Source organism: Astatotilapia calliptera, chromosome 17 (genome assembly GCF_964374335.1).
Source record: "Astatotilapia calliptera chromosome 17, fAstCal68.1, whole genome shotgun sequence".
NCBI classification, from domain to species: Eukaryota; Metazoa; Chordata; class Actinopteri; order Cichliformes; family Cichlidae; genus Astatotilapia; species Astatotilapia calliptera.
In genome coordinates, this window is record NC_137438.1 from 27,223,452 (window position 1) to 27,239,250 (window position 15,799).

Consider the following 15,799-nt stretch of genomic DNA (forward strand, 5'->3'; position numbering starts at 1 on the left):
GATTCGTTGGCCAATATGATGAAGAGATTCTTTGCAAATTGTGTTCCAAAGTGAAAAGTGCTAAAAAAGAATCGTTGCTGTCAAATAAAGTTGACTGCTTACCATCATGTGGATTTTGTAGCACCTGGCTGCCTTAACTGTCTGTTCTTCCACTTGTTCCTCTGTTAATGTATTGATATCCGTGTACCTGCTTCTCTCTCAGAGAGGTGGTGCTGAAACTGCTCCAGTTTGAGGCATCCACAAATGTGTCTGACAGCAAAGGTTGCTTCCCGCTACACCTGGCTGCCTGGAGGGGAGATGTAGACATCGTCCGTATCCTCATCCACCACGGCCCATCCCACTGCCGTGTCAACCAACAGGTAAACACGCAATAATCCCTTCATCATCCTCTTAAGAAACTTCACCTTCAGTGTCACCTTAAAGTCTAGCTTTTGTTTGAGCTCCGCTATGTCTCTCCTCGGTCCAACAAAAGGCTACAGGCTCAATCAACTGCAGCCCTAGAGGTCATGCTAAATAAAAAAGTGATTTCTCAGGTGTCCTTTAATCAGGCAGCAGGCTTTAGCTTGTGGTTCTTTGTCTTCAAAATAAAAGTACATGTGGTTCTGCGATGCTGTTTCATGTTCTTGTAATGAATGTTAATTGACTGGACTCAACAGAGCAAACATAAAATCTATTGATTGTGCTACTAAAGGTCAGAATAGCTACTTTGCCATTTTTTGTATTGCAGAATCTTTTAGCAGTCCATTCCTTACTTTTTAAAATGGGTTTTTATTTGTAAAGAGAGGCAAGCTGAGATGGTTTGGACATGTGCAGAGGATGGATACTGGATATTCTGGGAAATGGATGGTGAATATGAAGGAGCCTAGAGGAGGATAGGAGGAAGCCCACAAAGAAGCCCCCTTGCTGAGGCTTCTTTGTGGGCTTCTGTGGATGTCATGAAGGAGAAGATGCAGAGGGTTGATGTGACAGAGGAGGTTTAAGGTGAAATGGAGGCAGATAATCTGCTGTGGTGACCCATAGAGAATTCAGAACAAAAGAACTTGGCCGGCATATCCACCAGCTACACTGGAAGCCTTGGATTATTTGGCTTTTTCATCAGAGGCCAAGTCAGTCTAGACTAAGTTGGACTAGTTCCCCAGACTGACAATCTGTACTCAGATATGGAGAAGGGACTCTTGTGTCAAGGCCAACAACCTCTGTTCCACTTTCTAAGAAAGTGATCTAGATTTGCACTAAAATTGAATGGATTTTTTCCTTTCCCCATGCACCACCTCTCCGTGTTTTCTGAAGCAAAATACACGCAAGTGTTTTTGAAATCGCTGCAGAACTATTACGTTGCTCTTCCTGAACAAGGACGTCCTCTTCCACTAAAATAAAGTCCTTTAGCCCGATTTCTCGGGGCATGTAAACCAGTGCTACCGCTGGTCGTCTCATTACGGCTTCTGTCCAACAGAGCCGATCCTTTACATTTTCCAGACATCTCTCTCTGACAGCCCGGTGAGCGTTTCAGCTCCGGGAGCATTCAGCCTGCCTCTGCTGTCATTCCTTATCAGCAAAAATGACCTTCTTCTCCTGCATCACTCCTATTCTGTCCATCTTCGCTGGCAGCATATTGGTGATGTCACAGCTCGCTGATGCGCTGCATCTGAAGATAAGGAAACAAAACACAGGAAGCTGTTTAATCAGAAGTGTTGGCAAAAATGTAAATACCCTAGATATTTCTTTAAAAAAATCAAATCAAATCCTGCACTTGCCGATGGCATAGTAATGGACCTCGCTGGCTATCAGAGCGTTATTTACTCTGCCTAATAAGCACAATTTCCTCTGTCACCATTAGCCAGATTGTTTCCCCGTGAGAGTTGTTAGAACCTAATTGTGTGCTGTGATAAATGATGTCCTTTCCCCGTAAATGAAGAGGTTCGTCAGCAAGTGAACACGGACAATTTTCTCTTTTACCTTGTCAATGAGTTGCTGTGTGGGCAGCGTGGACACACACTGAGTGGAAGCTGCTGATGGAGAGAGTACTGTGGACAGGTGCTGACTTCTTGGCATTGTTTGACTGTGCTCTTGTACCTCTTATTAAGTACACACACAGTGAAAAACATCCCACTTATCTATGCGTTCATGTTTTCAAGCACATTTATTTAATGCTTTCTTAAATTTCCTGGAATTTCGTCAGCAAACCCCCAAAGCAGCAGTGGCTTCTCTTTCTTTGCTTTTTATATGTGGGAGGCCAGAGTGGGTTTCTATGAGAAGTAATCCAGTCCAGCAAGACAAAGTTAACAGAAGAGAGATTATGTTTATTGTATCCGTATTTGGCGCATAGTGCAAATAAAAACCCAAAGACTGTGAATTTTATATGCTGCAAGCTCCACTGGCTCCACTGCAGCTGAAGAATCAGTTCACGACAAAATATTATTGAACTCTCAAGCAAAATAGTTCTGAGCACGCAGTGATGTGTAGGCTATTGAGTTTAATTGAAAATGACTTTAATGTAAATAATGTAATTTGTGGCACGTTTGGAAGAGTTGTTCTTGATACTGAGCCGATAACCTGTGCAAATAATTCCCCCCCTTTTTTCTGGCCCTAAAACCCAGACATAAGAAATCAGTTGACACTGTATATACAGATGTGTTCTCCGGAGGAGGGATTCCCAAATGATATGCTGTGAGGCATGCGATTTTTGGGATGACCGTGCATTATGTTTTCTAACACAGCTGCACAGAAAATGAAAAATGAATTCTGTATAAGTGGTTTTTGTACTCGTTTGCCCTAAAAGAAAATCCTTCATAAACCAATGTTGCTTTTGTACAAATGTTTTAAGGATTAAATTATTACTTGGAGCCAAATAGTGTTTGAATAGTGAGACTTTCTTCCCTTTTTTGCAATACTAGCACGGTGCCAAAATAGCTAAGGATGCACTCGGTAAGCAAACATCCCTCCTGATAAAAAGCGCGTGTCCTTCAAAGGAGCACTGGATCTGAACTGCAGGTGGAAAATCTGTCTGCTGTGTTGTGAAACTGTCTGGTGGTTGAACTATAAGCGAGTGAGTGGGGATACTCTTGCAACAAAACAAAGAAAAGTTGTGGCTATCATGGCAGGTCCAGTTTCCGCTAATGTGCCTTTCTCTGACAATGCAATTAGAAGAAGCATGTCAGATAATGTGGGCGATATTTTGCACAGGTGTGAATAAAGGTGTGTCTTGACATTTTTCCTTGTCCGTAACTAAACTGAGACTTGCTTGTGTCTATAAATAAAGTTGCTCATTACCGTTATCTCCTGCTACCTTTTCCACACTCCTGTCATCATTTGTGACTTTATGTAAGAAAATGAGCACACAAGTTGAGTTTGTAGTTCAGTTTAAATCTGCTGCGCTGCACTGTAAATGTGCTGTGTCGGTGTGATTGCTTTTTTTTCCTAATGAAATTCTGAGATTTGTTAAACAATTTAAAATCACATGAATAGTCATGAGTATTTTACTATTGAATATTGTGAAATATACATTTTTGAAGTAAGACTGTAACAAATATTCGTTCAGTATACTAGGCAGCGAGAAGGTTCTGGGTTTGAATCCAGCGGTCTCTCTCTGTGTGGAGTTCACATGTTCTTGCTGTGACTGTGGAGGTTCTCTCCGGGAATCCCGGGTTCTCCGCAGGCCAGATGTTGTTGGGTTAACTGGCAATTAAAAATCAGCAATAGTTGTGGATGTGTCTGTGAGTGGATGTGTGTCCCTCCGTGTTAGCCCTGTGATAGACTGGTGGCCAGTAGGCCTTTCACCCCATGGTAGCTGGGATCCTGTGAGCCTGAATTTGATAACAGAAAGAAAATGAACAAACGTTTCTTGGTGTATATTGATAAATATTTAGGGACAGAAAATGCGAATGTGTTTTATAATTGTACAGAATATTTCCAGTTTATCTTTAAAACTGTAAAAGTGAATGCTTTGACATGAATTGAGCTGCGGTTTGGGGAAGGCCTCGAAGGGGACTGGCGATGGCTCCCGGGCCTGGCAGATCCCCATGCACTAAATAGAAGTGAAGAAGTTAAAGAATGGAGAACAAGGAGGGAGGGTGGGGCATGTAAACGAGAATGACCAGTTTGTAGAACTGAGGGAACCTATATAGATGACAGCCGGAAGGAGCGTATTTGGAGGCGTGGTCCCACTCCTGAAATTCCAATACATAATCTCCAATTAATCATCTAATTACACTGATCATCTTTCTCTGTAACACTCTTCATATGCTATATCTCACTTTGATGCTTGTCATCAGCTTCCATCCTCCTCTGTGTGTAATAAGCTGTTACATTAAAAAAGATAAACACACTACGCTCCCACTTTTATGAACACTGTTATGTTAGCCTGCTCTTTAGTGTCCTTAAAGGTGTTAGTTTTCTCCTAAGCACTCAGGTTTGCAAACACTGAAAACTGAAAATGTGGTACTTGGGCATTTTTATTTGTGTATTTTATATCTATTTATATTTTATATGCATGCTGCATGTTTGTACAGTATTCTTGTTGTTATATCAGCGCCAGGGTACAGCTGTTTTCAGGTTGCAAGCATAAATCAGTGGGTAAGATTTATTTAGTGTTGGTGTGTTTACGATGCCTAAGCTCCATATTTCCCCGCTGTCTGTCGTGTCTGCAGTACAGAGCAGAGCTTGCATACATTAGTCTGGGTGATGTAGTGAGTCTCACGCGCACTCACACCCATCATCAAGACGTACAGCAGCAAGCCATTGGCTGCACATTACCCCATTCTCAACAATATTACTCTGCCCACACACACAGCAGCAAGAGGTTGAGTATTTATTTGTGCGCGTGCTTAGTTTTATAGGCTCGCTCTGGTGGCACAGTATTTGCCTTAATATGATCTTTTTTTCTTACAGGAGAAAGGGAAACTCAACATTTGTGCTTGCTTTTGTGCACGACGTGAGAAATGGTGACAGGAGTGTGGAAAAGGTAGCAGGAGAGAACTGCAATGAGTGCGAAAGGTCCTGAGAGTGTAAAGAAAGAGATGGGAGGTTGACAAAAATCGAGCTAGGGGAAGTTTGTGGGCCAGTTCCACTCTGCAGCCAGCAGAAGATTATTCAAGGTTAGTGGGTGTTATTAGTTGGCGGTAAACCAGTTCCAGCCCACTGTTTATTGTCTAATTGGTCCCAGTAGTTCCCATTCGCAGCTGCTTTTGTTTATTGCGGGAGCGTGTGCGCACGAGAGAGGTGGAAGCCGCCTGACTGGAGGAGATGATTATACATGCCGTGTTCGTGCGTGTTTATGCGTGTATGTGTGAAAGACAGTGAGACAGTGATTGATGGTGAGAGATTGTTTGTTTGCTCAAAGCTTGCACTCGGATTGCAAGGCCAAATGCATGTTTTGACGACTAACACGTGGCTGTTTGTGATCTCTTTCCTCCACTGACACTGACTCAGATCAACGGCTGGGTGAATGAATAGAAGACAAGTCAGGAGTTTAATTTCATTTAATTTTGTTTGTTTTTATGATAGAAAAGGGAAGAGTAAGGACCAGGTGTTACACCTGGCTTGTTCGGGACATTTTAACGGGGTCAACAATGCCAAAATACACATCGCTAAATCAAAGAATAGATGCAATTACCCGAAAAGTCCAAGGAGAAACTAGTTGCCTGAAAGGCGAGAGGGAGAATATTGTCAGTGGAAATCTCGTATACAGCCAGGCTGGTGAAAAGGTGCTCCATGAGGTACAGTACTGTGCAAACGTCTTGAGCTAGCCGCTATTTGTTTGTATTCTTCTTCCAAGCAGACTTTCTTGTAATCTTTTAAAAGTGATCTCAGGCAATAGTTCTTTCTGAAGGTCCTTCAAAGTTTTTCTTTTGACATTTTCATTCATTGTCAATCTTGGAAGAGACTTGCAAACCTGACGATTATTAGAGGTAGGTTTTTTTTTTGTTTTTTTTTTTGTTTGTGAACTCCACTTAACACCGACCTATGAATCATTCAAGTATAACAGGCAACCTAATAACTTAGACCAATTTCAAATTGTACTTTGCTACTAGCAGCCTGTCGCAAAATGTATTTATAATTTACAATTTATTCCTGCTTTGTTCAGTCAAATCTACAAAAGAAAGCTAAAGATAACACAGTTTGACAGGCATAAAATCTTACTTATGCACCATCAAAACAAGACAATTTCCAAAGAGCTATAAATGAAAAAAATTGAGCCAGTAGTGTTGGCAAACCTGTCAAAAGTGATGGAATTATGAACACAGAAAAGTACCATCAGATTTTGATCTACCATGAAATACCATCTGGAAAGCATCTAATTGGCAACAGCTTCATTTTTCAGCATGACAATGATCCCAAACACACAAACACTGCAGTAAAAACATACCTGGATAGAAACGCACAATGGACTGGCCTCCCCAGGGTACTGATCTCGACATTTTAGAAGCAGGATGGGATCAGCTAGTCAGAAAATGGAACCAAAGGCTGCGAATAACCAGAGGAGAGCTTTCATGTTTTCCAAGAAGTATTCCCAAAGATTGCTTAAAGAAATTACAAGGAAGCTTTTGTCTGAAAGACTTCAGGCTGTGTTGAAGAACAAAGGTGTTCAAAGCACATATTTACTTTTAAGCTTGTTAGAATTGTTAAAGCTGTGTTTTTGCCTGTATTTCCATGTATTTTTGCACACATTTCAATACATTCCTGCACCTGCTTCCCATTGTCTTAGCAAAATATAAAGACATGAGGAGTTTGTACTGTAGCGGGGGGGGGGTTGGGGCTTTCCATCCTCATGGACACAGAAAATGTTTCCCCTCCTCCATCAAGGAAGCTCTTCCGATTCTTTAAACGCACATCGGGAAGATGAGAAGTGGGAAGAGTGGGGATTTCTTGATGACCTAAGAGTGAAGCATCAAACCAGTAGTAGGGGTATCTTACTGTATATGGATGTCTTTAAAAAACGTATCCATGCTGCACCTTTACATGTGAGGCAGTTAATTCTCATAGTCTTCACACTGTGGATGGAAGATCAGCCACATGCAGTGTAAAGCATGATCATCCTGTGTGTGATGAATCTAGTTATCATAACTAGTGTGTTGGGACCACACATGGAGCAAAAGCAGGTATGTGTTGTGGAAATAACATTATTGCAGGTAAAAAAAATGATCAAAGGAATCATGCAAAAACACTGATCTGTACGTAAATTACAAGCTTTAAATTAACTGCTGATAATTATTTTAACAATTTTAAATATCTAATGACTGTATTTAAGTTTTATAGGCCTAAAAGAGATTTTCATAATTGCATATCTATAAAAGATAATCTGCTGTAAAGCTCTGAAATTGAAAGGTCATTTCAGTGGGTTTTACATGTGGTACAGCTTTCATTTCATTTTCACTTTTCATTTATTTAACAGGGTTGTGATTAACACTAAACTGCATTTAAAAACCAGATCTAAAGGCTGCAAGCTTCAGCTACAGCCATTTGAAAAATGCTGTAAAGAATGATGGCAGTGAACAAAGCCAGTATAGACTCATGGCCTATGAATTGGTGCACTCTGCATGAACTGGTAAGAAAACAGATACCACCACATTTTTAAAAACAGTAATGTTGCATATTTTTGTAGAAAGTTCTATAATTCTATCACATATTGGACCTTGACAGCCCAGCAGCCCCAGCCTGAAACAAGCATTTTTACAGTAGCTCCTTTCCTTTGCCTATAAGCCACCTTTCTTCTGATTGACTGCCTACGCCTGTGTCTGTGCTCACAGCTGGAGCTGTGCACCCAGGATGACCATAGCGATATTCCCTCTCTTACATCATACAGAACCAAGAGCAGAAAAAAGATGCCTGAGGTTTTGGCTTCAGTCTGTTTTGAAGGTTGTAAATATAAAAATACGATGCGACTGGGTTTAACAACATTTTATTTTCAAACTGTTGTAGTATTGCTGTATTGTTGATGAAACGTGAAGGAAATTTGAACAGTTACTGACCAATTCTGACATTTTTACTCCAACGTACCTGCACAGATAAAAGCTAGCATGTAAATTTTGCTAGGTGTGTATCCTTACAGTAGTTGTGTCCTGCAGATTTGCCCACTGATGGAGGACAGATGTGGTTTGTGTGCGTGGGAACCAGCACAGAACCGTCTTGGCTACTTTCTCTGTGTGGGACCTTTGGACTCATCAGTTTAGGGTTATCCTGTGCGTACACTGTGTACTGTATGCGTGTGGGTGACTGAGTATGTCAACTATGTGTCGCTGTAGGAATGTGTTCTTCTGCAACAACAGGAGGATGTAGGGTTATTCTATCCCGTCTCCTCTCCATTTCCCCCCCCCCCTCATCGTTCTTCTTTTCCTGCTCTCTTTGTCCTCCCAGAGGAGACACTGAGCAAGATCACAAGAGAGGCAGGCCTCTCACCAGCAAGAACTTCTGAAGGCTTAAAGACTGTGTGAACTGAGGCAAATGTTACAGGTCACGAGGCCATTTTCCTGCTGTGTGTTTCCATGAGAGTGCTTCTGTGTTTGTGTCTATTCGGTCTTGGTAACTCGATGTCCGGTCATGCACACATGCTGCTTCCACACAAGAAAATGAAACCATATGTGTCTTGGTGATCAACTTGAGAACACATGCTACTATTGCTGCGACAAACCGCCCTGGGAAAGTCCTCGGCCACTGAAATGCCCACTGCTGCCAAGACACACACTGAGCCACAGGTCGCTTTCTCATGAGTAATCTCTTAAAAAACGATATGTTACTGTATATCATATGTTTTTAAAAGCCTGACTCCCTGCCCGCAGTGGGATTCCTAATTAAAGTTCAGCAAAAGTAAACAGATTCATTTCTCCATGAATCAAAACAAGCTTTAGCCCTGAGCGATTAAAGCAAGCCCAGAGCAGATTGTGTGCGAGGGTGTTAATTGAGGTGTTATAAAAAAAACATTGCAAAACAGATTTCTAGGATTTCTTTGAGGTCGTCAATTAAGACGTTTAGCTGGGGAATGCTTCAGGGAGGTCAGAGTTTACAATGGCAACCGCAGACCGGCCACCCTGGAGCAGAAGGGCGTTCGGTGTCTAGCTCAAGGACGCCCATGTGTAAGCATTAAAGATCAAGCATACTGCCCCTGGTGTTGAGAAGTCCACTTTGATAAAGCCATACATCATGTTTTTTGGGGGGTTTGAGTTTCAAATATATTAAATGAAGTGTATTTTAATTGCAACTTTGACTGTGGGAAAGTTTGTCTTTTACTCAATCAGTCAAGATGCTCTCAGCTTCTCAGATGTGAGGAGTTGCTGCAGCTCACATCATGACAGTTGCCTTTCATTGCAGATTCAATATCTTTGGGCTTTTACTTCTTTATTGCAGCGTGGGCTCTCAGTAATCGTGATGTGCATTTTTCAGTATTTTAATGGAAAACCACAAGTCAGTTTTTCCCCAAGTAATATTAAGAGAGTAATTAATAATGGTTATAAAACAGTGTGTTGCAAGAAACACTCCTGGCACCATTTACCTCAAAATGTGTTCAGTTGAGTGCTTTTAGTTTGGAATTAAATCAGTGTCTGCAGCTGATGTTGCTGTGAATCCTGTGGAAAACCCCAAAGGGTTGTGCGAACGAGTGTGTTTCTTGCCAAAGTGTCTGTGATCAGTCAGTCGGCTACGAAATGTGTATACTGCAGTCTATTCTGTCTCGCTTCTCATCTTTGTTGTTTCTGATCTGGTCTCATCTTCTCTGCTATCTTTTGCAATCACTCCACTTGTCCTCACATGTGTTATTAAGTTATTATGTTCACAGTTATTATGGCTCATTTTTTAGAAATTAGTTTCTGTACCCAGTTTGACCTATTTAGTGCACAAAAAGGAGTTAAAGAAACAGAAACCACCTATTATCTCTCTCTTATTGTCCTTCAGTCTACCTCTCAGCTCCTACAATATGTTCTTCTGTCTGGATAACAGATTTTATCCACATTTTTCTCTAAAACGAATTGTTATAGCTGTTGAGTAGGGGTGTAATATATCACTATAGCAATATATTGTTATTTTATTTTGTGACCCAGTTATTAATTTGCTCTGTAAACAGATTCTCTCAGCAATTTGACTCATTTGATTTCAATGTTCATAGGATTGTTCAAAAGGAGACATATGTGGACTAAATGCTGGCCAAGGAAGTGGATATGCTTATGATCTGGAAAGGCCTGTGCAATTGTCCTGTTGAAACAGCCGGGTATAGGTTTTGACACCTCATCACTGTACCTCTGTACGGTCAGATTTTCACCAAGAACAATCAGATCAGAGACGGTGCTCTCATTAACTAGCAAGGCTGCTCCAATAGCTTAGACATGCCTGCCAGCATCCAGCATCCTAATACCCCGACCTCACTCAGTCATGGCGCTGAGTGTAGCTTTTTCGGGGGGGGACCATTGGTTTTGAATTGGTGTTCAGTACACAAATTGTCATCACTGACCAAAACCAATCACCCAGAACTGAAAAGAGCTCACACAGAGATTTTAGTAATGCACCGAGAACTGCAAAGATTGAAGATGTATTTCACTTTAACTTAAAAATTGCACGTCTTTCTCTTTCTTTGTTTCCCTACACCACCACATTTCGAATATGTTGCTGCTAGACACCAAATCTTTCTAGAAAAGTCAAATTGAAGTTCTTAGACAATGTAATTTTTTTTGGAACGAACTTGCATGAAAATACTTTTCCCCCATTTTAAAGCTTTATTATCGTTTTTACCATTCAAATGATTTGAGTAGTTTCATGGTAAATGCCAACATCATGTAATGGAACCAGTGTTGGAAATTTTAACCTACCTCTGAAAAATGTTCTCTGGCCATACTATCACACTTTCAAGCAAATTCAAACTCTCAGAATTTTATGCTGAACTTCAGCTACACTTTTGAAACGCCATATTCCTGAAGTCATTGTAGCAAATATTTGGCCTGAAACATTTGAATGACATACTGTAGCTTAAGTAGTTCTCTTTTTATCTAGCTGTTTGAAACTGGCTCCACAGAAAACACTGCAGAGTAAAGCCTTGAAAATGGCCCTGACTTCAACACAAAAATATTTTTTTATGAGCAACTAATAACTGCAGAGATCTGAGATTTTAACGTTTTCCTATCAAGAAATGTATCGTTCGTGATGGTCAGGCTGGAAGCATTTGGTTGGAAGACATTGAATGACCATCAGCCTGAAAAAAATCATATCTTAACCTTAAATATCTCATATCTTAAAAGTTATTGGTTTGAACAGCTCGTAAATATAATCTAAAAGCTGTTTTTCTTTATTTTTCAAAACACACACCCGAGACCTGCGTTTAGGTGACATCAAAAAACAACACTCTCCCTGAACAGGCAACGCACAAGTTCTAATAACAGAACATAAGAGGGAGTAGCAGAGACATTCACCTTGTATGCCTCGTCTTTTTTCATTCCTCATTTACCCCGCTCTCCCTGGGCGGCGAGCTGAGCTGCTTGGATTATGCGATGCTGTAACATAGACGGAGCTCATCCTGCATATCAGTCCATCAGCATTAACACAGTGCATGTTCAAACAAATACCTCTGCTCTTCCTCCGCTGTGGTTTCATTTCAGACCTGGCCTCGCTGATAAGGCTTGCTTATTTGCATGGATGTAGCTGTTTGGTCCCAGGGAGATGAACTGCGAGAGCACTGATAGAGTGCACCATGGGAAGTGTGTGCGTGTATGTGTGTAGGTATCATTCTGTGAGCAAAAGTTGATTCTTTGTGTCCTTCACTTAAAGAATGCAGAAGATGCGCCACATATAATCAATATATATGAGAATAAATCCTTCTTTAAAGAGTAATAAAACCATATAGCTGTCATGGTAGAGTGAGCTTTATCAAGCCAGGGCTTCATTACTGTGTGAGCATTAATATCAGCTGCATATGCTGCTGAAAGAAAGGCTGTGACACAATCATTTGTATGGGCATGTCAATAATGTTCTGCCATGCCTGTTGATGCGGCATTAGTAGACGGCTGTTGCTCAGAGCCCAATCAGCAACAATGCACTTGAGTGCTAGATGGTATCGGAAAGCTGTCAGAGCAGCGTAATAGGAATATATGGCCACTTCGAGAACACAGAGGCAGGATCTTTTTTTCTCCGCCTGCTGCTCTCTCGCCACATCTATTGCTCTTGTCTTGTCACTCTGAGTCTCTGCTCGTGTTTTAGTCACTCTTCTTTCTGTCAGGAAATTGCATTTTTCCTATCTTAAGCAGCGTGCGTGAGGCACGGCGGTTTGGAATGACAAAGCTTCATTGTCCATTTAAGGCTGCAGAGACGGAATAGGCCACAGGCGGCAGCAGCAACGTCTGCAATCTTTATCCCAGTGGTTATCACATCCATGTCATCAGTGTGTGATGCTGCTTCTTCATGACTTTCTGATGCTTGTTTTGTGTTGAATATGAAGATATCATCCTTATCACTGTTGCTAAAACCATAACTTGCTACCCTGTTTGGTGTGTATGTATACTAACCAGACACTTTATTAGGTCCACTTGGATAGTACTGGATTGGAACCCCATTTATCTTCAGAATGGCCTTAATTCTTAATGGCATAGATTCAGCAAAGTGCTTTTTTTGGGTAGATGGGTACAATATGGTTGGACGTGGTCAACAGCAATATTTAAGTAAGCGGGCCCAGTATACTTTCTGTTTTTCAGACCAGCCTATATAAACTCTAGAGAAGGCTGTCATGGCTAAATACATTCACTCCTGTGTGATTGGCTAATTAGATATTTGTGTCAATGAGCACTAACAAAGTGGCTGGTGAGTATAAAGTTTACACAATCCACCTTTTAAATTCTAACACATGGTGGTTCTTTCTGCACTCGCCATTTGCGGAAGTTGATATTCCAGTATTGGACACTGAGATGTTCCAATAATAAAGTATGCTATGAAGGAGAGTGCCACCACTCTCTCACCTTTACCGTTTACAAAGTCATTTTTTTTTTTTGATCTTTAATGAAAGAATGGCTCTGTCTCCAGACGTTGCTTTGTAATTGGACACTTAATAATATCGGGACCAAATGATTGTGCTGCGTTTTTGGTTATTTGGGACTTGGTAGAAGTTTATGAAGTCAGGATATGCAGTTGATTAGATAAGCTGAAACTCAAATTATCCATCAGGGAGACTGAGTCACTCCAAGTTGAATATTCACACAATAACCAAGCAAATGGAGTTTATTAAATACAACTCTGGCACCAATTATACCAGTATATTGTAATGAATGCGAATTACAGAGCGCCTGAGTGTGTGATTATTGTTCTTACAGTACAGTGGATCTGCAATCAGACCTGCTCTGGAAGGTTCCACTCGGCCATGAATGGAGGGGTGTGAAGTCCACAGGGGAAAATGCATGGATCTGATTGGCTAAGGAGAAGGGAAAGCTCTAAATCACACAGTGGTGTTCTTTTGCTGCTACAGCGTGTGCGTGTGTGTCTTCACAGGGTTTCCTTACCCTCTGTTATTCGCAGATACAGTATCTCTTCATCTCGCTCTCATACACTTCTCAGAGGCATAAATGAAAGTATAGAAAGCCATGAGAGGGAGGCGAGAGCGGGGGTGACTCTGGCTCTGGGGAGCAAGTGAGTTAGAAAAAGCCAGGAGATGAGATCTGAGCAGTGGAGTGTGGCCGTTGTGTTTTGGACTTTCATCATGGAAATATTAGAGGTGAATTGGATGATGAAAACATTTAATGAAACAACGTAAGAAGACAGGGAAATATCAATTACAAAAACGATTCACACAACAGTTATTATTATTTCATGTTTGGAGTGTGTTGTTTTCAACTGGTGATAAAAAGTTGTTTTTTAAAGAACATCTTGATAATCACGCTTGATTGCTTTTTCATGTTACAACATTCTCTCACGTTTTGTTTGCCTTTCTCTGTCCAATCAGCAGCCAGTGACATTTCTGTCTCATTGATTTGATTTTCCGTTAAAACGGAAGTTCGAGTCATTATTTTTAAGGGCTTTGAGGTAAATGTGTTTGCAGTTATTTAAGAAGTAAAGTTCACTTGCTTTTTATTAATTGTGCTTACTGCAGTAAAGCATGTTGGAGCTACACTCTATGTCTGATATTATAAACAGAAACCTAAATGCAGATCACTTTGCATGCACAATTCATATATCTGAAATATACGGGAGCCAGATTAGTCATTGTTAAGTAAATGAGTCCTATTTTTACCCAGGGATCCCTAAGGGGCTCCCAACTACCAACGGTTCAGGGTCTGACAGGGGCCCCTAGCCAGCAAGGAAACGGCCGCATTCTCCCAGAACAGAACACATGAGAAAGTCCCGTGATCCCATGGTTGAAGTGTTGAAAAGGACATTGTCTAGTGTAAATGAACCTGCATCCCTATGTGTCTGGAGGACTTACAGCTGGCCTCATTTTCTTCCACCTTTCCAAATGGATCATAAATCAATATGATTTCTTTCATAGTTCCTAGATAGAAGCTCTTGAAATTTTGAATATACGCCTGTTTGCATGTGAGGACTCACCTGTAGTGATGAACTTTACATATGTTTAGTTGCTTTTCTATTTATTTTTTTTCTATTTTTTGGTTTTATGGCACCCATATTTTATGGTTTAGTTTCGAAAACACAAATCGTTGATACCCAAGCCTGAGCTAAAAATAACACAATAGCCAGACTTAATCAGGTATCTGAATAACGTGTAAACAGGCAACAGGACATACTGATGATACTAATGTTTTACAGTATAGTAATGTCACTTTATTTATTTATTTATTTAAAAAAAAAAAAATATATATATATATATATATATATTAGGGGTGCAACGATACACAAAATTCACGGTTCGGTTCGGTTCGATACTTTGGTGTCACGGTTCGATGTTTTTTCGATACAAAAAAATGTTCATGCCTTTTTAATTTGTCATTTATTAAAATTATAAATATATATTTTAACTCAAAAGTACAGTTTTTAAATTTAACCCTAACCCTTGTGCGTGTTTTTTATTTTGACAGCGAATGCGCACCTGCGGACCACTTATGTGCAGCCCTGGTTATATAGCTCGTCATATTGCAGCCACAGAAATTCTTTTGTCCATGAAACCATAAAGCTGCACTTTCTTTTTGCCTTATAGTCTGATTTGTCATAACTTCTCCGTTTTGTGGTAAGCTTTTCTTTGGCTGTCACTTCTTCACCCTGACCTGTCTTATTTGGCTCAGCAGAACTGAAATGCTTTTACACACGGACTCACATAAGCTCAGCGATTCTCTGCGCGATTAACCTCTCACATGTTTAAGCTGCAGGAGATTTCATTTGTCATGTTTGCATAGTAAGCTAACGATTAATAAGACGATGTCAGAGGAATTGGTGCACAAATTATCATCACTCACAGATCAGTGCTGTCGCTCTCTATACACAGTTCGCGCGATTGCAAAGTGAAAGCAAAAAAACAAGCGCAAATTCAAACGTGATTTCAATATGTCACATATTGACAGTGGCTCACCGATGCCAATGACATAATTACCCAGCTACATTTCTGAAAGAATGCAAAAGCATTGACATATATTTTTCCTTCCTACAATAGCCCGACGGGCAGGGCAGAGATAGATTTTGGTAGCCCGACTGAAAAAAATCGCTAGCTCCAGGACGTCGGGCTAGCGATATTGCAAGCCCTGTATCTGATTGAGGAATCACTCATCTTTGGAAAAGAGAGTTTATTACAGAGAAATGTCTCTTTCCAAAATAAAAGCTATACTATCCGCTTCTTCTGGGCTATATTCTCAGCAGCATAAGGAGAATCATGTGCTAACAGCTGTCTAAATGA

The 15,799-nt window shown here is 40.7% G+C and overlaps 1 protein-coding gene across 2 annotated transcripts in view; it reads left to right on the forward strand.

The window, feature by feature from the left end:
• The window catches only part of anks1b (ankyrin repeat and sterile alpha motif domain containing 1B), a 276,143-nt gene that overhangs the window by 81,382 nt on the left and 178,962 nt on the right, over positions 1 to 15,799 (forward strand). For both annotated transcript variants that reach the window (XM_026146086.2, XM_026146087.2), the window contains exon 3: positions 203 to 359. In XM_026146086.2, the coding sequence (XP_026001871.1) occupies positions 203 to 359 (157 nt within the window). The remainder of the gene's footprint in view (positions 1 to 202; positions 360 to 15,799) is intronic.